This window comes from Macrotis lagotis, chromosome 1, assembly GCF_037893015.1.
Source record: "Macrotis lagotis isolate mMagLag1 chromosome 1, bilby.v1.9.chrom.fasta, whole genome shotgun sequence".
NCBI lineage: Eukaryota > Metazoa > Chordata > Mammalia > Peramelemorphia > Peramelidae > Macrotis > Macrotis lagotis.
The window spans coordinates 707,072,817-707,097,331 of record NC_133658.1 but is presented as its reverse complement, the minus strand read 5'-3'; the positions used below and the strand labels follow the sequence as shown (position 1 = coordinate 707,097,331).

At 35.7% G+C, this 24,515-nt stretch overlaps 1 protein-coding gene across 2 annotated transcripts in view; it reads right to left on the bottom strand.

The window, feature by feature from the left end:
* Window positions 1-24,515, bottom strand: part of LY75 (lymphocyte antigen 75) — a 198,705-nt gene that overhangs the window by 99,269 nt on the left and 74,921 nt on the right. For both annotated transcript variants that reach the window (XM_074215876.1, XM_074215878.1), the window contains exons 17-25: window positions 22,631-22,666; window positions 22,099-22,274; window positions 20,620-20,684; window positions 20,234-20,310; window positions 19,545-19,684; window positions 11,823-11,928; window positions 11,014-11,174; window positions 9,579-9,708; window positions 1,579-1,805 (exon numbers count right to left, since the gene is read on the bottom strand). In XM_074215876.1, the coding sequence (XP_074071977.1) occupies window positions 1,579-1,805; window positions 9,579-9,708; window positions 11,014-11,174; window positions 11,823-11,928; window positions 19,545-19,684; window positions 20,234-20,310; window positions 20,620-20,684; window positions 22,099-22,274; window positions 22,631-22,666 (1,118 nt within the window). The remainder of the gene's footprint in view (window positions 1-1,578; window positions 1,806-9,578; window positions 9,709-11,013; window positions 11,175-11,822; window positions 11,929-19,544; window positions 19,685-20,233; window positions 20,311-20,619; window positions 20,685-22,098; window positions 22,275-22,630; window positions 22,667-24,515) is intronic.

The following is a 24,515-nucleotide window of genomic DNA, read 5'->3' as shown; positions in this document are numbered from 1 at the left end:
ACTTCTCATTCTCACTAAATCCACTTAGTTGCTAAATCTTTTCTATTCTACTTCTGCAACATCTCTGAAATCTGTCTCTTTATTTAAGTCACTATCTTTGTTCAGTTCTTTATCACATCTCATATGACCTATCTCAATAACATCCTAAATTGAACTCCTTGACTCAAATCACTTCTCATTCTAGTCCATAGTTCATAGAACTTTTACAAGTCATCCATCCAGAAATGACAGACATGGAATCAGGAAGATCTACATTCAAATCTGCTCTCAAACACTATTAATTGTGTGATCCTGGGCAAGTCATTTAATTTTTGTTTGTCTCAGTTTCCTAGACTATAAAATGGGGAGGATAATACTATCTATCTCCCAAAGTTGTTGTGAAAATCAAATGAGATTACAATTGTAAAGTGCTTGCTTGGAAAAGGACCTATCACATAGTGCCATATAAATATCAGCTATTATTAATATTATTATTGAAATGGCTGTAAATATAGATCTCTCCATATTGCTCTCCTACTCAATAAATTTCAGCAATGTTTTCTATTTTCTCTTTCCCAGGAAAGGAACTTGGTACAGTAGGAAGATTTGGAGTGAGAGGTCCCAGATTCAGATTATGACTCTGACACTACCTATGCATAAATCCTGTTACCAACCTGGGCCTCAATTTTCTAATTTCTAAAATAAAAGGGTTAACTATATGACTTATGGAGTCTTAGCTCTAAATCTGTGATCCCAGGATCTGTTCTCATTAACTTTTCTGTGTCCGGATTGTAGAGAACTTCCCTAGTTCTTGGTTTCTATCCATCTCAAGTCTTAAGCACAATTATAAAAAATAAAACAAAACAAAACACAAACATGCTAGGTGGTTACTAGAGATTTCCCTCCCCTACTGTGGGAACAGGACTATAGTTCTACTCATTGGTGGTAAAACAATTGCTACTTAGAGTCTCTCTCTTTCTTCACTTTCACCACTATCCCACCACTTTCCCCCACCTCTTTCCTGGCTTCAAGTCCCAGTTAAAATCTTGTCTTCTCTAAAAAGGTCTTTCTCTTTCCTGCCCAATTTAATCCCAGTACCTTCTCTCTATTGATTATCTCCAACATATCCTGTATATAATTTATTTGTATGGAGTTGTTTGCATGTCTTTCCCATCACACTGTGAGCCCCTTGAGAGCAAGGACAACAGCAAACACAACATTTTGCTCTTCTTTGTATTTATACACCATCTCTAGTTGTCCTGATCCATGTTTGGCCACTGGACCATGATGGCTCCTTGAGAGAAAGTGAGGCTAGTGCCTCAGCATAATCCTTCTTCACTTAAATCCAATTCACTTGCATGTTACGGCTTCATTTCCATGATGTCATGTCATGGTCTTCTTCGAGAATGAAAGACAAACAATAATAACAAAAATATAATATCTAGTGTCTAGCATATTATAAATGCTTATTTATTAGTGATTTATGGTATTAGAATAAAATTCTGGTCCTTGTGGATAAGTTTAGGCTTTCATTTAGAAAATACTTCTGAAAACAAAACATTCACACAATTCCTATATAGAGTCAAGAAGAATACTTACATCTTGGCTTGAGAGTCCAATCCATAATGGAAAATTATTAAGAACAGTTTGCACAGTAAGGAAAGCTTGTTGATAAGGATCTGTAATGCTCACTAACTGCATCCCCTCTTTTTGGCACTCTGTCAGGGCTTCGTACCAAGTCATTGCTTTCTGGATTATTTTGTATGAATAGTTTTGATACTTTAGAACTCTAGAGATGTTTGGCAGCATATGATTGTCTTGAATTTCTGTATGTCAAAAATAAAAATAAATCATTTGAAAATCCTAGGTAGTTGCTATTTATTTTTTGAAATACTGGTCATGAAGGGCTCAGTTACAATATTCCCACCCCAATAAGAGTGTATGAGGAGATTTTGGAGCAGGGGTATAAGAATGAAAAAGAAGTCACTTTTAGTGAATAAGTAAAATGATTGACAAAGAACATTTATTTTCTGAAAATAAAGGAAAACTCCATTTATCAGATCTAATGTTTTCTGTGCAATATGTAAATCCTTAACAAAATAGAGAAGTGACTTGAAATCAGATAGTTGCTCAAGGTCAATGTCAACTACTTCTATTTTTTGAATTGCTTTATTGGGAGAGGCTATATCAAGTGTTCTCTCCACACTGGCACTGACAACCTGCTTAATTCCTCAAAGGATAGACACTCTTTTCATTTCAAAGTTCACATTAGAAAAGAGCACTTATTAACAGATTTTCAAAGTCATCTGTTAAGGTTATGTTTCAGTTTTTGCTTTTTGGTATGTGTATGGAATGGAAGGCATCATTATCAAATTGTGGGACAAGCAGTTAATGACTTCAAAAATAATAAAAAAAGTTAAATAATTGCATTTATATATTGCTTTAAGGATTTTTTGTACAAATGATTTTTTTATGTTACTAAAATATTCTTGTTTAAGAGTACATATAATACCCCTACCCCCCCAAATGTAGGCCCTCATGAGCAATAAAGAGGAAAAAATTAAAATTAAAATTAAAAAATAATAATAATAGGGGAAGCTAGGTGGCACAGTGGATGGAGCACCGGCCCTGGAGTCAGGAGCATCTGAGCCCAAATCTGGCCCCAGACACCCAACAATCACCCAGCTGTGTGACCCTGGGCAAGCCACCCCAGCCCTATTGCCCTGCAAAAACAAAAACAAAATAAAATGATTAATAATAATAATAATAATAATGATAATACCAGGGGTGGCCAGGTGGCACAGTGGACAGAGCGCCGGCCCTGGAGTCAGGAGCACCTGGGTCCAAATCCAGCCTCAGACACCCAACCATCATCACCCAGCTGTGCGACCCTGGGCATGCCACCCAACCCCTCCGTTCTGCAACCCCCCAATAATAGTAATAATAATAATAATAATAATAATAATAGTAATAATAATAATAATAAATGTGCTTCAGTCTGTGTTCCAACACCACCAGCTCTGTCGTGGGTGGATCACATTCTTTAGGATAAGTCCATCACAAAAGCTACTTCCATATTTTTCTACCATTGCCGTTGCTGATCATAACTCCCTCCATTCATACTTCCCTACTACTATATACTATATTTTCTCTCTTCTTTCACTCTATCCCTTTTCTTAAGTGTGCTGTAGGGTAGCTGAGTGGTGCAGCAGACTGATCACCAGTCCTGGGGCCAAAAGGCCCAGAGCACACATACCACCCCCTAAGGCCCAGCAGCCACCTGTCCCTGTTGTCCTAGATAGACCATCCAATTCCAGCCCCATGCAAGAGGTAAAAAAGAAAATGTGTTATATCTGACCATTCTCCCCCACAGTCCACTCTCTCCTCCATCACTCACATCCCTCCCTTCCCCCTGTCCCCCTTCTCTCCTTCTTACTCCAGATGTCTATACCCCATTGAGTATATATATGTATGCTGTTTCCTCTCTGAGCTGCCTCTGATAAGAGAGAAGGTTCCCTCATTTCCCCTTGCCTTCCCCCTTCCATATCATTGCAATAGCTCATTGTAATAAAAAAATCTTATTATATGAAATATCTTAGCCTATTCTACCTCTCCTTTCTCTCACTCCCATTACATTTCCCTTTTAGCCATTGACTCCATTTTTACATTATATCTTCAAATTCAATTCTCTCCTGTGCTTCATCTATAAAAGCTCTTTCTAGGGGTGGCTAGGTGGCACAGTGGATAGAGCACTGGCCCTGGAGTCAGGAGTACCTGAGTCCAAATCCAGCCTCAGACACTTAAAAATTACCTAGCTATGTGGCCTTGGGCAAGACACTTAACACTTAACCCCATTGCCTAGCAAAAACTAAAAAAAAAAAAAAAAAAAAAAAAAGCTCAGCATCATTTTTTCTATGCAGGAATACATGCAGTTTATCATCATCATCGACATCAAGTCCCTCATATTTTACCCTTCTCCTCCACTTTCTATGCTTCACCTGAGTCCTGTATTTGAAGATCAAACTTTCTATTCAGCTCTGACCATTTTAACAGAAACATTTGAAATTCCCTTGGTTCATTGAAAGTCTATCTTTTTCCCTGGAAGAGGATGTTCAGTTTTGCTGGGCAGTTGATTTTTGGTTGCATTCCAAGCTCTTTTGTCTTCCAAAATATTATATTCCAAGCCCTACGAGCCTTTAATGTAGTTGCTGCTAAGTCCTGTGTGATCCTGGCTGTAGCTCAACGATATTTGAATTGTGTCCTTCTGGCTGCTTGTAATATTTTCTCTTTGACTTGGGGGTTCTGGAACTTGGCTATAATATTCCTGGGGGTTGTTTTTTTTTGGTTCTCTTTCTTGGGGAGATTGGCGGATTCTCTCAATTTCTATTTTTCCCTCTGCTTCTAGGATATCTGGGTAATTTTCCTGTAGGAATTCTTTAAAAATGATGTCACGGGGGGGGGGGGGCAGCTAGGTGGCGCAGTGGATAGAGCACTGGCCCCAGAGTCAGGAGTACCTGAGTTCAAATTTGGCCTCAAACACTTAATAATTACCTAGCTGTGTGGCCTTGGGCAAGCCACTTAATCCCATGGCATTGCCAAAACAAACCCCTAAAAATAAAAAAAAAAAATAAAAATGATGTCAAGGCTCTTTTCCTGATCATGACTTTCAGGTATCACAATAATTTTTAAATTATCTTTCTGAATCTGTTTTCCAGATCAGTTGTTTGTTTCAATGAGATGTTTCACATTTTCTTCTATTTTTTCATTCTTTAGGTTTTAAAGTATTGTCTTGACTTCTCATAAAATCAGCAGCTTCTTTCAGCTCCATTCCAAATCTGAAGGATTTGTTTTCCTCAGAGAACTTTCTTATCTCTTTTTTCCATCTGGCCAATTCTGCTTTTTGAAGCATTCTTCTCCTCAATAACTTTTTGAACTGTTTTATCCATTTGACATAAGCTGGTTTTTAATGTTATTTTCTTCAGCATTTTTTTTTTTTGGATCTCTTTGACTAAGCTGCTGACTTCATTTTCATGTTTTTCTTGCATCTCTCTAATTTCTTTTCCCATTTTTTTCTTCTATCTCCCTTACTTGATTTTCAACATCTTTTTTTGAGCTCTGTCATAGCCTGAACCAAAATTCTGTTTTTCTTGGAGTCTTTAGATGCAGGAGCTTGTACTTTCTCATCTTCAGATTGAGTATTTTGATTCTTCTTGGGATCATAGACAATGTATTTCTCAATTGTGTTCCTCTTTTTTCCTCTGTTTACTCATTTCCCTAGCTTATGTCTGGTCTTGGGGTGCTTTCTGAGCTTTTGAGTAGTATTGGGACACCCCCACAAGGATCTCAGTGTGTGAAGCTCTGTCTTCCCTCATGGTCTGTGAATGACCACAAGCACACTCCTCTCCCATGGGACTGAGGTGGGGGGGGGCCTGCTGTTCTATGGGGGTCCTAGACTGCAATCAGGATCTGAATGTAGTCAGAACCCCAGAGTCTTGTTCCCGGTACAGAGGACAGACCTCGGAAGTCTCTTTCCACTCCCCTACCTTGGGTCAGCTCAGCACTCAAGGCTCCATTACCTGGGGGTTCCTTACCAACTCTGCCTGTTTCCCGTTCCTGGATCTGGGCTGTGGTGGCCAGGTGGCCATGCTGCTCGCTGAATGCTCTGGCAGAGGGCTCCCTGCTGATCTTCCAAGTTGTGCCCGGTGCTTCCTGGGGTGTAGGTCAGGAAACTGCCCCTGTTGCCATGAACTGCAGCTCCCAGGTGCCTTGGGGTTGCCTCTGGGAGGCTGAAGTTCCTTCACTCTGGGGGGCTACGCCTCCAATCCCGTGGAGCTGAGCCTTTCCACTATTTTCCAGGTTAACTTGGGCTGGAGAACTGCCTCATTGGATCCCTCTGTGGGTTCTGTCTCTAGAAAATTTAGTTGGAGTACTTATTTTATAAGTTTTGAGAGAGAGCACCTAAGAGAGGCTCTTCTCTTGTCACCATCTTGGCTACACCCCACAAATGATATGTCATTTGATCCCCAAAATAATTGTGTAAGGTAGATATCATTATTATTTTCATCTTACAGATGAGGAAATGGGAAACTGAGGAAGGTAAAGGGACTTTTCCAGAGCTGTATGGCTAATGAAAGTATTAAGCAGATGTGAACTAGGGTCTAAGTAAATCCAAGGTCAGCTTGGTCTGGACTTCTTTTATAGAAGCACTATGAAACTTGGCTTTGGAATCAGATATCTGCCTTGGGTAAATCCATCTCTTTCAAACTCAGTTTCCTTGTTTAGGAAATGAAGGGACTGGACTACAAGATCTATTCCTATGACTCCTTCATGATCTAAATTCTATAATTCGGAGACAGTTTAAGGTTGCTCTGGTTACATGATGAAGTTCCATTTCTCTTTATCCGCTCTGCCTCCTGTTAAATCTCATTGTCCTCTTTGTGAATAAAAGGAACCACAAAACCTTTTGGAAAGCATGTTGGAAATCTGTTCTCAGATATCTATTTTACTGCTATTTAGATTAGAAGGTGGCATAATTAGTGGGGTGTTGGGTATCCACATTTTCTTGATAAATAATGTTTGTCTTACAATAGAGTTAATCTTTTGACATTTGATGAAGTGGGGAGGCAGTTCATAAAGGATAAGAAGGTGATTTGTTGCCCTCTTCAGACTGTAATCTGATTCTTACACCACTTTTCTGTTTCCATTGCGTGTCAGTGCGGAAGCAGGTATGGGCATATGTGGGGAAAGCAAGCCTCTTTCTCTTCTGCTAGTGTGACTGGCGTATCTATGGGAGAGAGTCCAGGTTTACATTTCCATGGTGATACCAGAGAAGCGAGATAGTATAATATAGTGACAACTTTTACTTGATTTTTTTGTACTCTTACTCAGTTCCACGTAGCGTATCCCACAATAGGGAGAGGTCTGGTTGAATAAGATGAGTGAAGACCAAAAACCAGGAAAAAGCCATTGTACAAGTCAGAAGATGGATGTTCCCAAAAATGTAGTGGATTGGGCACTGCACTTGAAGTCAGAAGTTTATGGTCTGTATTTGTTTGTGGTCACTTGGTGACCCAGTGAATAGGCCTGGAGTCCAGAAGACTCATCTTCCTGGGTTCAAATTTGACCTCAGACACGTATAATCTGTGTGACCCTGGACAAGTCACATAACCATGTTTTACTCAGTTTCTTCATCTGTCAAATGAGCTGGAGAAGGAAATGGCATATGACTCAAATATCTTTGCCAAGAAACCCCTAAACAGGCTTATGAAAAGTTAGACACGATTGAACAAAGAATGAAAACAACAACATATAGCTAGAGTGTCCTTAAATTGTCATTGGGTTATGGAATTTAAATCTTAAAGGAAGCAAAGAAGTAGATAATTTAGTCTAGCCTCTTCAATTCATAGACAAGGAAACTGAGGTTAAAAGAGATCACACAATTAGTAAGTATCTGAAACTGGATTTGAACTCAGGTCTGACACCCACTGTGCCATCTCAGATTTCTTACCATGAAGGCACTCTGCTTAGGGAAAAAAAACAACTCTCTTATTTTGACACATAGCTGGCAGTAGGTGCCTTCTTCATAGTTGAAACAGCCTGCATCTTTAACATTGAGAGACTGAAAGTCTCTCAATTTTGTATATTCTTTCTTGCTGTGTCCAAATGATGATAATCATTCATAGTTCAACCATAGTTAAGGTGCTATGAATTAAATTGAGAAAGAGCATACATTTTCTCTTCTCTCCTTTTAGGCCCTAGGACTGGGGAGTATTTCAGTTTGTTTTCTTTAACCTCAGTTTTAGGTGAAGAAGGCAATTCCTGTCAGACCTGGGAGTGTGAGTATGAGCCATGCTGACCCTGAAGTAAAGATTCTTGGAAAATGTTGTAGCCAGTCAGCCCAGAAGGGAAGGCAAGTGAAGCCAGGGTGCCTGGGATTGGAGACCAAGGAGGGGTCCTGGAATTGAAACTGGGACCCAGGTAAATTGTGAACTTAATCCTCTTCCCCTTTCCCAGAGACTCAAGAAGTTCTTAAGAGAAAGGGATTGGCTATGGATCACATATTGTTCTGCATTTTATCCAACTTTTAAAAAAAATTTAGGAACCATATTTGATCAAGTCCAATGAAAAAGGTTAATACTTTAAGGTTAATGCTCTGTAATCATCTTCAAATACAGAGATAGACACACAGTTTGAGTGCTTTTTCTCTAGATAATTAACAACAAGTGGCCTTCAACCCATCTCCAAGTACATGATATATATATATATATATATCTATCTATCTATCTATATATCTATATCTATGTATGTATATATGATAGCACAACATTTATGTAGAGAAGTAATAAGCACAGTTTAACCAACCTCTATTTGCTCATCAAGCCTTTTGCAACTCATTTCCCATATTATAAATCAGGATTGTTGTTATTCATTCACTTCAGTCATGTCTGACTCTTTGTGACCCCATTTGGGGTTTTCTCGACAAAGATACTGGAATGGCTTGCCATTTTTTTTTTCTTAAGCTCATTTTTACAGATGAGGAAACAATCTGTATCTATAAATACACACACATATGCACACATCTATACATATATGCACACATATACATATATATGCATGATCTACCTATATCTTGTCTGCCTAATTTTTGTATTTTCTTTAATGCTTAGGATAGTGATGGAACCACAGTACTCATAATAATTTGTTCACATTTTTAAATAAGTAGCTATCTTGCCATTACAAAGAATGAAAGGGATTACATGAACTTTTATTTCTGACTACTGCTTCTGAAAGGATAAACCCAAGATAGGAGGGCCCACTCAGACCACTGAGATAGTCTCAGAAGACTTGTGAAGAGCAGCTAAAGAAATATGAAAAATGGTTGTCAGTTTAACTCTATAAAGGGATACTGACTGGGGAAGAAAGGTATTAGTTAAGGTTAAGTATATATATTTAAATATATATGTATATATAAATAAAGTTTTACATATATAAGATATATATATATATATATGTATACATATATATAGAGAGAGATAGGATAAAAGTTAAGGAATAAAGGCATATATATGTTAAGGTATATATATATATATATATATATATATATGTTAAGATTCTGTTTTCAGACTACTCCATTGTAATTTTTTTTTTAGGTTTTCACAAGGCAATGGGGTTAAGTGACTTGCCCAAGGCCACACAGCTAGATAATTATTAAGTGTCTGAGGCCGGATTTGAACTCAGGTACTCCTGATTCCAGGGCCAGTGCTCCATCCACTGTGCCACCTAGCTGCGCCCATTATCATCTTCAAGTTGGAGACTAATTTTGTTATCATTATCATACATGTCCTAGAATACTATTTATTTAATAATATTTCCTAAAAGAGAAAGCTCTTCAGGCTAGACTATTTCAAATCCTGGAATCATCTGCCTTGATGACTCAATTTGCTTCACAAAAGTGAAAAAATATATGAGGATATCATACCAATAAGCTACATAAAAACTACATTTATGCATTTCAGTGGCAAAATCCTTCTGCTAAGTTTCATCTTTACCTTACATCTGTTATCTCACAAGCATAACATTTGCTACAAATAAAATCATACCTGAATATTTCTGACACAGAGATAAATTGTGTTGTTCTTTACAGGAAGTTAAATTCCATGTTCCAGTTAAAGCTGAATTCTGAAGATTGAGCATTACAGCACAATGGTTGTTTGAATCTTCATCAAAAAACTAAACAAAAATGCAACGAATTTATAATATTGAAGTATTATAAAGATGAAGATCAAGGACAGTTTAATTTAACTTTTCAGAGATACACAATCCAGGACCATGTACTTTCGGAGTTTTAATGTATTTTATCAAAGAACTAAATTGATTGAATTCAGAAAACTTACTGAATCGCCAAAGTAGGGAGGAAACACAATTAATTTTAAAATACTTCAATAAAACTTTAGAGAATACCCAAACCTCCTATAATGTGTTTATACCAATTCTTGGTGTTCCACTGTTTAATGATCCTAATGTAGGGAATATTAAGGCAAATATTAGAATACTCTCAAAGCCACATTTTTTGGAATATCCATGGCAAAAGACTCAAACTTTACCCATGGAGCTAGTTTTAAAATGTGTGTAGTGACAGTAAAGGATGTGGAGGGAGGCTTGAGAAGTAGTTGGTAGCTACTGTAATTGATACTAATACTATCGTTGCCCATATTTATTTATTTATTTATTTAGGTTTTTGCAAGGCAAATGGGGTTAAGTGGCTTTCCCAAGGCCACACAGCTAGGTAATTATTAAGTGTCTGAGACCAGACTTGAACCCAGGTACTCCTGACTCCAAGGCCGGTGCTTTATCCACTACGCCACCTAGCTGCCCTGTTGCCCATATTTAGAGCCTCTTCTTGGGATTCCTTAGGGAAAATTATTGCTCATGACTTAATTATTTTCTGTCTCATGAAATCTATAAAGAACTTTGAGCCCAGAACCAAAAATTTCAAAAGATTAAGTAAAATCTTGTGCCCAAATTCATAAAAAGCCTGTGAATTTGCTTAGGAAAAAATTTTAATGTTTCCCCACCTAACTGGAATATAATTTTTTTTCAACTAAAAGCTAGGTGGTGCAGTGGATTCATTCAACTTCCTGACCTCAGACAGCTGCCAACTGTGTGATCCTGGGCAAGTCAGTAGACCCTCTCTCTTTGTTTCAGTTTCCTCATCAGTTCATGACAAACTATTTCAAGAGCTTTGCCAAGGAAACCCAAAATGGGGCCATGAAGAGTTGAACATACTGAAACATCATGATTCTGGGAAGATTTCCAAAGACTTCACCAGATTGACAAATGGGAGCCATAACAAGCTCCCCTCCCCCCAAAAAACCTCTGCACTGGAACATAAGCCTGGAAATGAGGATTCTACAACACTGTTGAAAGAAAGTCGAGATGTATAGTATGTATGGTCTTCTGCTCCTGGGACAATATTTTGTGATCAATCTGGGTATTTGATAGAATTATAACCACTCTGAAAGGCTATAAACTTACATTCATTGGTATCCTTTGTTCCCGCCCCTGCAATAATGGATGGAAGTTAGTGTACAATAGTTTGTTATCATCAGTCCATTTGCTTATCTTTGTTGTAGTGCTTTTGATCAAACCGATCCAAATCTTATCTCCCAAATCAGGAAGTAAATATGTAATAAAGTCTGTCAGGAAAGAAAATAATTCATAATTTATGACTTATCCAAAATAAAATATTTTAAAAATGTGAAAATTTGCCTACTTCTTACCTAACTCAACAGGTACTAAGGCACAGATTGTTCATGTGTTATATATAATTCTATACTATACAGAATTATATACAACACAAAACATATTATAAACTGCTAAATATTATAAAATTTTTAGAATTCTAAATTTTTAAATTTGCAAAAAAACATAAAATCCTTAAGTGCCATCTAGATTTTTACTTTGTTTAGGATCTGAACAATAGTTACCCAATAGAACTTCACTGATATTATAGGCTGTTTCTACCATTTTTCTCACTGCTTTCTCTTGTTATTATTCTGCTATGCTTCCCATTATCTCTATCAGTCATATTCTAAGCAGATCTGGTTTCCACTTGAGAGGTTCTTAACTTAGGTTTTGTGAGCTTTAAAAAATATATACTCTGACAATTCTATTTCAAGACAATATTCAAGACAAGTAAGCTAAAAATAAAGTGCTATTATTGGTTTCCTTTGTAATTTTTGCATTGAAAAACAAAATTCTGAAAAGGATTACCCTTCCCATATTACCAAAGGGTTTCAAGTCATAAAAAAGTTTAGACAATTTGCTTTTATTCATTATCTTACCTTGTTCACTCTGGCTCAGGACTGAAGGAAGAGTACCACCATAGGTATGACAAGCTTCCTTAGCTTCAAAAAATGTATAAAGCTTTGGTTTAATCTTTAGAAAACACTGTAAACAAAGAGCATATATAATCTATAAGGGTCAAGGACACACAAACTCTTATTTTTATCTATATATATAGAAACCAAATAATTCACCTTCCAAAAGTCATAATTTTAGGTCAAAAGGATACCATCCGGATTTGTCATTCAAATTAACGAAGCTTTCCTTAAAACCAAACAACTCTGTATACCAAGTTATATATTTTAAAGGTATGACTAAAAGAGATATGGCTGGGGTGGCTTAGGTGGCACAATGGATAGAGCACTGGCCCTGGAGTCAGGTACCTGAGTTCAAATATGGCCTCAGACACTTAATAATTACCTAGCTGTGTGGCCTTGGGCAAGCCACTTAACCCCATTTGCCTTGCAAAATCCTAAAAATAAAAAGATATGGCTAGGATTTTTTCTTTTTCTCAGTAGTGAAATATCTGCTATGAAAATTTATGTAAGCCCTAGACTATCAATCAATTAACATTTAACAAGTGTCTACAATGTGCCAAGTGCTAGACATAAAAAAAAAATTGGTCAAAGAGCCTTTAAAGAGTTTTACAAGGGAAGATGTTAGGCTAATCTCTTTTTTTTTTTATTATGAACAAACACTTTATTTTTTTATTTTTATTTTTTTATTTAATATTTATTCTTTTTGTACAAATAATGTTTTTTATACATTAATAAAATATTCTTGTTTAAGAGTAGATGAAATACCCCCTTCCCTTTAAATATAGACTCACTTGAGTGATAAAGTAAAGGGGAGAGAAAAAATTAAAATTAAAAAAATAATAGTAATAATTGTAGGTATGGCCAGGTGGTGCGATGGATGGAGCACCAGCCCTAGAGCCATGAGCACCAGAGCCCACATCCAACCCCATACACCCAACAATCACCAGCCATGTGACATGCAAGCCATCTGAACCCCACTTCCTTGCAAAAAACAAAAAAAGAAAAAAAGACCCAAAATAAAGTAAAATAGTAATAATAGTAGGGGTGGCTGGGTGGCGGACAGAGCATTGGCCCTTGAGCCAGGAGCACCGGGGTCCAAATCTGGCCTCAGACACCCAACGATCACCCTGCTATGCGGTCCCAGGCAGGCCACCCAGCCCCATTTGCCCTGCACCCAGCCCCAAAATAATAATAGTAAAAAAATGTGCTTGAGTCTTTGTTCCAACACCAACAACTCTGTTGTGGGTGGCTCACATTCCTTATGCTAAGTCCATCACCAAAGTTACTTCCATATTTTTGCACCGTTGCCATTGCTGATCGCAACTCCCTCCTTTCTTATTTCTCCACTACCATGTACTATATTTTCTCTCTCCTTTCACTCTGACTCTGCTGTAGGGTCGCTGAGTGGCACAGCAGACAGATCCCTGGTCCTGGGGCCAATAGGCCCTGAGCCCCCATACCACCCCTTAGGCCCAGCATCCACCTGGCCCTATGGTCCTGGACAGGTATTCCTGCATAGAAAAATGACACTGATAATACTCATATGAACCTTCTCAGTTAATAGAGCAGGTAGAGGGAGCTTTTGTAGTTGAAACACAGGAGAAAGCTGAATTTGAAGATAAAATATGGTGTAAAAAAATGGAGTCAATAGGAAAAAAAGGGAAATGTAATGGGAGAAAGAAAAAGGAGAAGGGGAATAGGCCAAGATATTTCATATAATAAGATTTTTCTTTATTCCAATGAGCTATTACAATGATATGGAAGGGAGGAAGGCAAGGGGGAATGAGGTAATCTTCGCTCTCATCAGAGGTGGCTAGGAGAGGAAACAACATATATACTCAATGGGGTATAGGCATCTGGAGTAAGAAGGGGGGGACAGGGGGAAGGGGGGGATGTGAGTGATGGAGGAGAGGATGGACCATGGAGGGAGAGTGGTCAGATATAACACATTTTCTTTTTTACTTCTTGAACAAACACTTTAAAAAAAATAAAATTGTACATGTATTATTTTGAACTTCATTTTTTTAAAGTAGCACCCCCCTTCCCCCTATCCCCAAAGACAAGCAGTGCTAAGTAGTGAATAGAGGTGGTGGTCTTCTGGTCAAGCAGACCTAAGCTGAAGGTCAACTCTGACATATACAACCTATATGACCACAGGCAAGTTACATTAGCCTTCAGTGACTCTAAGTCTACTAAGTAGCCAATGAGTTACTGTTTTGACTTTGGTAAGATGAATTTTCAGGAATTCTCAATATCCATGAAACCATAGGTTTTAATTCCACTCACCCTCAGAATTTCAGATACACCTTTCCATGAATTGAGAGTTGGATTATGTTTCTTATTTCAACAGTTTTATTGAACTTTGTAGGTCATAGTTTTTGCTTCCTTACTTTCTTATCTTTTTAATACAGACATTTTTGTCTTTTTGCTTTACAGCAGTGATATCTGCCTCTGAAGAATTAAAGATGAGCACCATATAGTTGGCAAGTGTGAACAAGATACAATATATAAGCAATGATAAACTTCTTAGGAGAACAGGAGCAAAGTATGTTATTGAGAATATGCATGACTAAAATATAATTCCTTGGTTTCAGGAGAAAAGCAACCAAGACTGCTAACAAGAGAGATGGACACCCAACTGAACTTCAAGGAGAATAGAGATGTAATTCACATAGCTGAGCTGACCTGGTTGGGCTGTGATCTGTGCTAAGATAACTCATGAATTGATGAAATTATGGATCCACTCTTATTTTTTTGGCTAGAAGAGACCTCAGAGTGAGGAAACCTGTGTTCAAGTCTCATTTCTGACAATGGCTATGAAATTCTTGGAAAGTTACTAAATCTATCAGTGAATGCATCTGTTCTGTTAGACTATAGGATGTTGAGCAGCTCCTGATCTGCAAGGGCATTCCTTCCTGGAAATCCCTATAGCAGTGAAATCATAGGTCTAGTTAAAAAAAATTCTGTCTAGTGAAAGAACATATGCATTCAAAACTGTCCAGAAGATAATAGCACTGATTATTTTTCCTTCTCTTTTCCTTCATTTCCTTGAGGTAAAGGGCCTAAACCAGCATTATGAAGTCAATGAGTACAGACAATTTTGTGTGTGTGTGTGTGTGTGTGTGTGTGTGTGTGTGTGTGTGCGTGTGTAAGTGTTTATGTGTGTGTGAGTTGCAGCATTCTAAATTCGTTATTATTTTTACTAGGTTATGTAATGATCCTTAAAATGGATTTAATTAGCATTTCCTTAATTGTTAGTAAGGTTCTAAATTTTTGCATGCAATGATGTATTATATTTCCTCAAGCATTAGCTATCCCTTTTAATCATAAATGAAGTGGAATTTGGGGCAAGTGGATAGGTTGGATTAGATGGGATTTAGATTAGGTTTCATTCCTGGAGTTATTCCTTCTACTAATGTAACACATAAACACACACACAACACACACACACACACACACACACACACAAATTTTGATGCTTTTTCTGTCCTACTCATTTCTTATGCATATTTTCAACAAATTTTCCTATTCAAGTCATTGTTGATTTTTACCTCTGGTTCTTTTAATATCTCAATGGTTCCTATCTCCACTTGGACTGTCCACCTACAATATTGTACCTTGCTATGTGTTAGCTATACATGTTCATGACATTTTATTTTATACCACTTCTCATGCACAAACCATTGTCAGCAACAATGGATTGTACAGTGTCTCATTCCTCCACTCTTTCATTTGCTAGGGTAAAAAATCATCAGAGGCAGTTAGATGGCCCAGTGTATAGAGTTCTGGCCCTTAAAGTCAAATCTGGCCTTAGACACTTACTAAACTGATCCTGGGCAAGTCACTTGATTCTCTTTGCCTCAGTTCCACATTTGTAAAATGAGCTGGAGAAGGCAATGGTAAATCACTCTAGTAACTTTGCCAAAAAAAAAACACCTCAAATGATGTCACGAAGAGGTAGTCATGATTGAAATGATTGAACAAGAAAAAGTTTCAGAAGTTTGACTACCAGGTGATGAATAATTTTGACCACAATAATGGATGAAACAAACAAAATCACAAAATGGTTCATTGTGAATTTCTGATGCAGTGATGGTAGATATCCGAGGGATAATAAAAACCATACACTTCTCAGACTGTCCCCAAACTGTCATTTCATTTTTGGTATCCAATTAATGTAACCCCCCACCACACACACACACACACACACACAGACACACACACACACACACACACACACACACACACACACACACACACACAAAAACATGTATAGACATCCTTAGTAAATGAAACCAGAAGACAGCTAAGTGAAAGATTGTTCATAGATTCTCCTTAAACTCTTAAAGGAGTTGTCAGTGTTGTCAGTATATCATATGCTCAAAGGTGACAAGAAACATAATTTCATAGAATAACATAAAGAGAACCTGATACATCATAGTAATTTAAGAAATTTCATATTTGTGTCTAATAGTAGCCATCTCTAGGGCAGGTAAGGTGGGGGGAAGAGAGGGGAGGGAAGAAGAAAGAAAAAGGAAAAAATTCACATGATAATTTTCTTGTATATTGGAAAGGAATAGCAAGTTTTAGTACAGTAGATTTGCAATTCCATGTGCAAACATTTTTTATTATACCATATTATGGAAATGCTTATCTTATTAGATAAATTAAAGATAAAATTAAAAAAAGAAATATGTATTGATTAACTAGTGAAAGCACAAGATTTGGAGTAAAAGGATGTTGGCGTGAATTCTGACTCTGTTGCTCATTCCCAATGTGGCCAGAGGCAAATTATTTAAACTTTGAGCCTCTTTCTTCATCTATAAAATCTGTGCTTGGACTAGATGATATCTAAGGTCTCTTCCAAATCCTATGAGCCAATGATTTCAAGTTTTAGTGCTCATGAAATACAGAAGCAGACTTTCAAAAAGAAATTTATGCTGAAATATTTAATTTGACATCATGAAATGAAAGAAATCCAAAATTTGAGACTATGGATTTTTTTTCCTCAAGAAGGGATACTATTAGAGCACTATGTGAAGTAAGCAAATATCATTTTTTTAAAAAAGAAATTGCCTATACTTTAATGAAAAGGAAACAACTATTTACAGTTTCATTGAGAATCAGCAATTTGTGTGCAATTAGTTTACAAATTGCCAGGAACTTAAACAAGGGTAATCCCAAATTAGGAAAAAAAGATAAGGATAGGGAGAGTTTCCATGAGGGTCTTCATGAGCCACTTCAGCCCGGTCTATTTATGTGAGTCTTTTTCTTTTTGTTTGTTTGTTTTGAAAGGCAAAGGGGTTAAATGACTTGCCAAAGATAACACAGCTAGGTGATTATTTAAGTGTCTGAGGTCACATTTGAACTCAGGTCCTCCTGACTCCAGGGCCAGTGCTCTATCCACTGCACCACCCAGCTGCCCCAGCCAGGTCTATTTAAATAAACTTCTAATTCTGAATAGAAACTCTATCGTTACTTTACAAAAGTAAAGACATTTCTGTTGCAATTATTTAGAGGAGTTTAATTATGGGTAAACTGCCTCCAAAACTGACAAAACCAGGAGGCCCAAGGGACTCAGAAACTGCCTTTGTCAGAAAAAAAAAACCAAACCTTAATCTTAAGTAAATCAATCAACAAACTCCAGTTGAGTGACAGGTTTCAAATCTTACCTTCCATATCCTTCCTAAAACCAAGTTCAAAATTCTTTCCAATATACTATGATCCAGATCAACTCAGAGTGTTTGTGGATGAACAAATAGAATGGAACTCATCTGTTGTTATTCTTAGAGTAACCTATTTTTACTGTTAATGAGAATGGAACCACAATTGATCCTACCAGCTTACTACTCAATATGTCACTTAAGATAAGACTGGTCAGCTATAATTGATCTTCCCAAATATACATTAAAAAAAAATCTGCGCCCGAGGCAATAATTTTAAAAGCACTTGGGATCAATTTTTAAGAAACCTCTAAAAAAATGAAACAGAAAGAGCATAGATAGTATTATTACAAGGGACAGAAAACTGACCCAAATGTCTTTAGTTCTGAGTAACACAAAGGCAATTTTCTCATTTTCCACAGATGAAGTATAAAATGGATGAAAAACACGTTGTACAGATTATGATGTTCAGAAAGATAGAGAGTGTATCAAATTGGTTTGGCAATACATAAAATTTAAATTATCACTCTGGATGGACAGTGATCTCTAAAAGTGGTTAGGAGGGAAAAAAATCAAAGGACCATAGATTTGGAAGAAGAAGAAAAGACCTCAGAAGTCATCTCATTCAATCCTTTTATTATATAAGGGAACTGAGGCCTAGGGAAATCATGTGATTTGTCAACGAGGGAAGTAGTGGGACTTGATCTCGGGCCCCCTGACTTCAGAGCTAATACTATTTTCATTGAACCACACCACATAAGAATAGACCAGACAAAATTTGGGCAATAATTTAATTCTTTCAATTTTCTAAAATTGTTGTTGAAAAATCCTTTCTTTTAAAATCATCAGTATTGTCTTGATGGTGCTATATGGATTTAATCAAAGATCAATCAGAATTACAAATGACCCAAAGGGCACTGGAAAGATTCATGCTATGTGTTATTCTACTGCATTATCCTACTTTTGGCAATGAAGAGCTCAACTTTTTATGGATGACTGTAGTTTCAAATTTCCCCATTTTCTAGGTTCCTCTTTTACTTAGTGTGAAATGATGATGCTTTATATTATATATGGCAAAAGCTTATTTATTTATTTATTTTTAAAAATAACAGTAGCTTTTCTTCAAAGAGGGCAGTAATTTTTCCTTAATAGAATAATTTTTTGTAATTATATTTCAGTGTATACTTATAGTTTTAAATTTTTTTAACAAACTATTTCATTTAAGGGTTCTAGTTAGTGTTTGAAGGTGACATATTGACCAGCATGTAGCACACTGACCAACACCCAGTAGAATTTAATAAATATCGACTGAATGACCAGTATGTTGTCCATCTTGCTGTGAAATCATTTGGAATAAACAAAGTCAATACCCTTGATTTTTAATTGCTTAACATACTTTTTAACACTATGTAATCGAACTGCTTCTTAATGCATTTTGCTATGAATTTGCTTATTTTGAATTTTTACAAGCATGATAAACTTTAGGTCATTCTCTTATTTTTAAATTTATCTCTCTGGAAAAAAATTGTTTTTAATGGTTTCCTTTTCCTTTAATTTACTGGTATCTAAAAAAAACCAATATCCTACAAAAATAGTTTTTTTGGATACAGTTGCTCTTGGTATTCAGTTGCAATGCACTCAGCATTATATTAATTTGAGTCATTTCTTTTCTGATTACTAAAAATTCTGTGGTTGAAGGGGTAATTTATGAGCAAAGAACAGTTCTAGTCATCCAACCTACTCATTAACTTGAGTTAAAGAATTTTTTTTATTAATAATAGAAAGGAAGGAAAAATTTACCAATATTAACAAATCATTCTTATCAGCTCTCTCAAAGTACTCATTGTTACAATCTCTCACAGTTTCTACTATTGAAGTGCAGGTGGTGGTTTTAGTTATCTATTTTTTTTTTCAGGACATTTATTTGCCCGGTTAACATCTTGCTCCATTCATCAAAGGTTCTTACCAACCATGAAAGCTGTACATAGTTAGGGGTACAAAGTAACAGTTTTCCTCTTACCTTGTCCTTAAATGAAATCCATCCCCCAGAGCACTGGACTTTAGATGGTAATTGTGGAGTATATTTCTCTAATGAAGATATGTTATTTTTTTCACATATGAAAGGAAGCTTGATTCTGCAATCTGCTGGATTGTTTAAGTCTAAGAAATAAGAGATAAACTTGCTTCTACATGCATTTCCCATTCAATACATAAAAAAATTAGTAGGGGAAAAAACTGGTCTTACTTTAAGTCATTCTTGTCTCAATGGATAGGCTTATATCCGTACATTTTTTATTGATTCCTACCTTTCTCTCTGATATTTATATATTACAAGGTTATCTCATCAGCATTTGTTTAGAGATACTCCACCAGTACAATTGGTGGTGGGAGGATAGAGAAAAATGGAGATTTATTTTGGCCTCAATAGCTTATTTTATTTTTAATTCTGGCCATTAAGGCAGCTGTGAAAATAAATGACATTTTATTTCCAAATGACCATGTTAATATAGCAAAGCAAGCCTAAATGTTCACAGAGCAAATATTTTAATACTAGCTTAAACTATGAAATCTCGACTCATCAGTCAGATGAACAAACTGTATAATTGATACAGACTATAAACTTAAGTGATTCATAATGAAGTTACTGATGTGAACTTATCCAGTTCATCACTGTATACTAAGCATTCAAGGATTCAGAATCAACTTTACCTCTAAACCAATTCTTGGAAGAGATGTACCAGCACTCCTTTTCATATATCATAGGAAAACGATGCCATGCATGAAAGCTTAAAGAAAAAGGCAGATAGATCACCCATTTCCCCAAGTAACTCTTGTCTAAAACATCCATTGTTTTCTGCTATCACTGATTATAATTTTAAATTCAATATTAGTTATAAAATTACATATGAACATCTTTGAAGACAACATGTTGAAAAGAGATCTTGAGTCATCTTGGACCAATTTCTTTGGTGGGGGAAGGGGAGATTGTAAGAGGATGGAACGCTCAAAACTATCCTATTATGGACAATAACTAACCAGCACTAGTCTTCTTAAAGAAATACTTTTTTAAAACAGTAATATATTGTGCTATATACCTCATGTCATAATTTCTTATGTTATCAAGAGTTTTAATCCACCACTTCTGTTGATCACTGGACAGCTTAAAAAAAAAGAAAATATAGGTTACCATAAACATGTATAAGTTAGGATGCTAACCTAAGGAAAATGAATTTCTATCAGTGTAACATCACAACACAGAAATAATCAGTAATGGTTTTGAGATTAACTGAATTTTTTGAATGCTGAAGATTTTTAGTTGTCTTTTCTGTGAAATTAATTCCCATTTCATGGAAACTCAATTCCTAGTGCCTTATACATAAATATAAGATGAAAAATGTTTCCTTGCAGTGGGATAAAAAAAAGAAAGAAGTAACTATTTTTTGACCTATTCTTTATTTATTCTTTAATATTTAGTTTTTATAAATTAATATGCATTGCAATGAGAAGGGTAAATTTTTTCAGTAATATTTAGAAATAATAAAATTATTAAATATTTTAAGGAAATTTGAGGTTTTAATTTTTTCAAGATAGAAAAATGCTGTCTACTTTTAGCATAACCAATGAATTTAAGATGATCTACAAAAATTCATTAGAAATTGTTTCCTCAACTTTACCAAATATTTAATTATCCATAAATACCAAAAAAAATCTGAATAGAAATCCCCAATGTACCAAACTGAAAGACAGTTAAGCTAGTATTCTGAAAAATTAGGTAAAAAAATTAATCCAATTAGTTATTGTTAATTGCCCGAAATAAAAAAATAACATTTAACATTATCTCTTGATTCTAAGTCTTTGACTTTATAGGTTACACCTTGATAAAGTGGCTAAATTAATTTAGTCAGTTTGCCTAAATTTCTCCTAAAAGCTGTATCTTAAAGTTGTCTATAAGAAAAACAATAATTTCAATTTTATGCAGAAAATAATTTTGTTTCAGAAAATAATTTTCAGAATTAATTAGTGGTCTAGGGGAACTGCTGATATTTGAATAGTGTTCATTTGCTTAATTATCATTCATTATACTGTCTGTTCATATGGTTAAGTCTAGGTAAGTGTGGGTAAGCACTGAACAATACTGAGTAATTTCTTGAATTTGATTGGGGGGGGGAATCTGACAAATTAGTTGATATTGGAATAAAAGTTCACAGAACAATAAATTTTGAAGGTTTTAAGGAAACTTGAAGTGAGAGAAATTATTCCTTAATATCTTTCGGTTATAATTGACAATTAGGTGAGGTAGTGTATACTGGACTTACAATCAGCAAGACCAATGTTTAAATTTGACCTTAGACACAATAAATGTGTGACCCTGGGTGAGTCACTTAACCTTTGTTTCCCTTAGTATCTTCATTGGTAAAATGAGGATAATAAGAGTACCCACCTCCCAAGGTTATTGTGAGGACCAAATGAGATAATATTTGTAAATGTTTAGCTCAAGGTCTGGTACATAATAAGTACTTTATAAATGTTAGTTATTGTAATTACTTTTAAATAAGAAAACTACATATCCTTACATTGGCAATTTTTTTCCGGAGGGCATTTAGTGCTGTGAGAGATGTCAGAGAAGCAAGAGAGCTTTGATTACTTGTGCAATATAGGACTGCTTCATCATGGTTCAAGTGAGTATCAGGAACAAACCAATATTCACTGCCTTCAATAACAACTGGAGGCCCATGAATTCCAGCCCGATCTAAAAGTAATGGGAAAAAAGTCATTAATGGATGAATAATACAGTAACAATAAAAAAGGAATCCACACATTTGAGAGACTATAAAATTCTGGGAAATCCTGTGATATGGAAGACATCTTAGAGATCTATTTTTACTCTATTTTATAAAAATGAAACTGAGGTTTAGAGTGGTCAAATGACTTGCCCAAGTCTCAGAACTGAAATATGGTTGAGAAGGGGGCTATCATATCTATGCCTGGATTTGACATAATAATGATATTTTATCCATAAGGTAAAATTACTTTGCCTTATATTTTAAAATATTGGGATATTTTATTTGTAAGGTAAAAAAAGTATAGTATGTTTCCTCAACTTACCAGGGTTGAACCACTCTGGTGTCTTTGGAGTTTTTCCTGTACAACAAAGAAAACCTACTTTTAGTACAAGTTTGTGATCACATGTCATAATGTAGGTCTTAAACTTCTGGTTAATCCCTTCATTTTATTTTGGCACTGGAATCAAGTATGACTAATATGATCTAGGATTTTAATTTTAATAAAGAATTAAGAATGACTTGGTTTATCTGGAACAAGAGATAGAGTATCAAAAGATAAAGTTTGAAAGGCAAATAGATACCAGAATAGGGAGGACCTTGAGTGTTAAGATCAAGAATTTATCATCTGTGAGAAGCAATGAAGAGTAATGAAAGCTTCTGTCTTGGTTGTAGTAATTTGAGATGTCTCTAGGACACATAATTAGAATGGGCAGTTGTTGAAGCAGTGCTAAAGCTCAGAGGAAAGACTAAGTCTTGGATAGATATGGCTGGGAATGATCTTCAAAGAAGTGACAAATGATTGGGAACAGAGGAGATCTCGAGTGTAGAGATGTCAGTTCAGTTGACAGTGACCTCACTCCAATTTAAAATTGTGAGTAATTCAGATAGGCTATCTCAGAAAATAGTTCTCAATTTACTCCAACACTGATTATTCCCATCTTTTGTTATCTTTGACAATTTGTAAGAAATGAGGTGAAATCTCAGGGTTGGTTTGATTTGCATTTCTCTTTTTTTTCAATGATTTTGAGCAGTCTTTCACATAGCAGTTAATAGTTTTCAATTCTGAGAATCATTTGTTAATATTTTTTAATCACTTATCTACTGGGAAATGACTTTTCATTCACATAGCTATAGAAAACCAAACCTAACTATTTAAATATCTTGAATATCAAACCTTTATCAGAGTAATTTTTTTACAAAGATTTTTTTTTTGTCCTTTGAATCATTCCTTTCTTATTCTCGGTAATTTTATTTGTGTAGAAACTTATCGGTTTCATATAAACAAAGTTATCTATTTCATCTCCTAAAATTGTCTCTTTTCCTTGTGTGGTTAAAAATACGTCTCTTATCCCTTGTTGTGACTGTAACTTCTCTGTCTACTTCTCACAGTGCCTGATACAGAGTAAGTGATATGTAAATGCGTATTACATCCCCTTTCTTCCTTCAATTTTTTTTATTAAGTATTAACTTTAATATTAAGTTCATGTATTCATTTAGAATGTATCATGTAAGGTTCTAGTTTAAACTTAATTTCTGACAAAATGCTTTCCAGTTTTCCCAATAGGTTTTTAAGATATATTTATTTTTTTGCAAGGCAAATGGGGTTTTAAGTGGCTTGCCCAAGGCCACACAGCTAGGTAATTATTAAGTGTCTGAGACTGGATTTGAACCCAGGTACTCCTGACTCCAGGGCCGGTGCTTTATTCACTATGCCACCTAGCCATCCCCTAATAGGTTTTTAAAAAATCAAATATTTCTTTTCTAAATATTTTATCTTTTTCAACTTATATAGCACTGATTTATTGAATTTCATTGCATCAGATTCTCCCTTGTTTAGTTTGTTCCACTGATCTACTTCTAGCCTTTAAAAAACCAATACTGGATAGTTTTGATGGGTGTGCTACCTTATAATTTCAGATCAAAAAGTGCTATTGTTTGCTTTTTGCAAAATTTCCTTGATGTTCTAAATCTATTTTCCAAATTAATTTTGTTATTATTTGAGTTCTGGAAAGTATCACTTTAGTAATTTGATTGGTTTTTTGTTGTTGTTTTTGCAAGGAAATGGGGTTAGGTGACTTGCCCAAGGTCACACAGTTAAGTAAGTATTAAGTGTCTGAGCTGGATTTGAACTCAAGTCCTCCTGACTCCAGGGCCGATGTTCTATCTGCTATACCACTAGCTGCCCCGTAATTTGACTGTTATAGTAT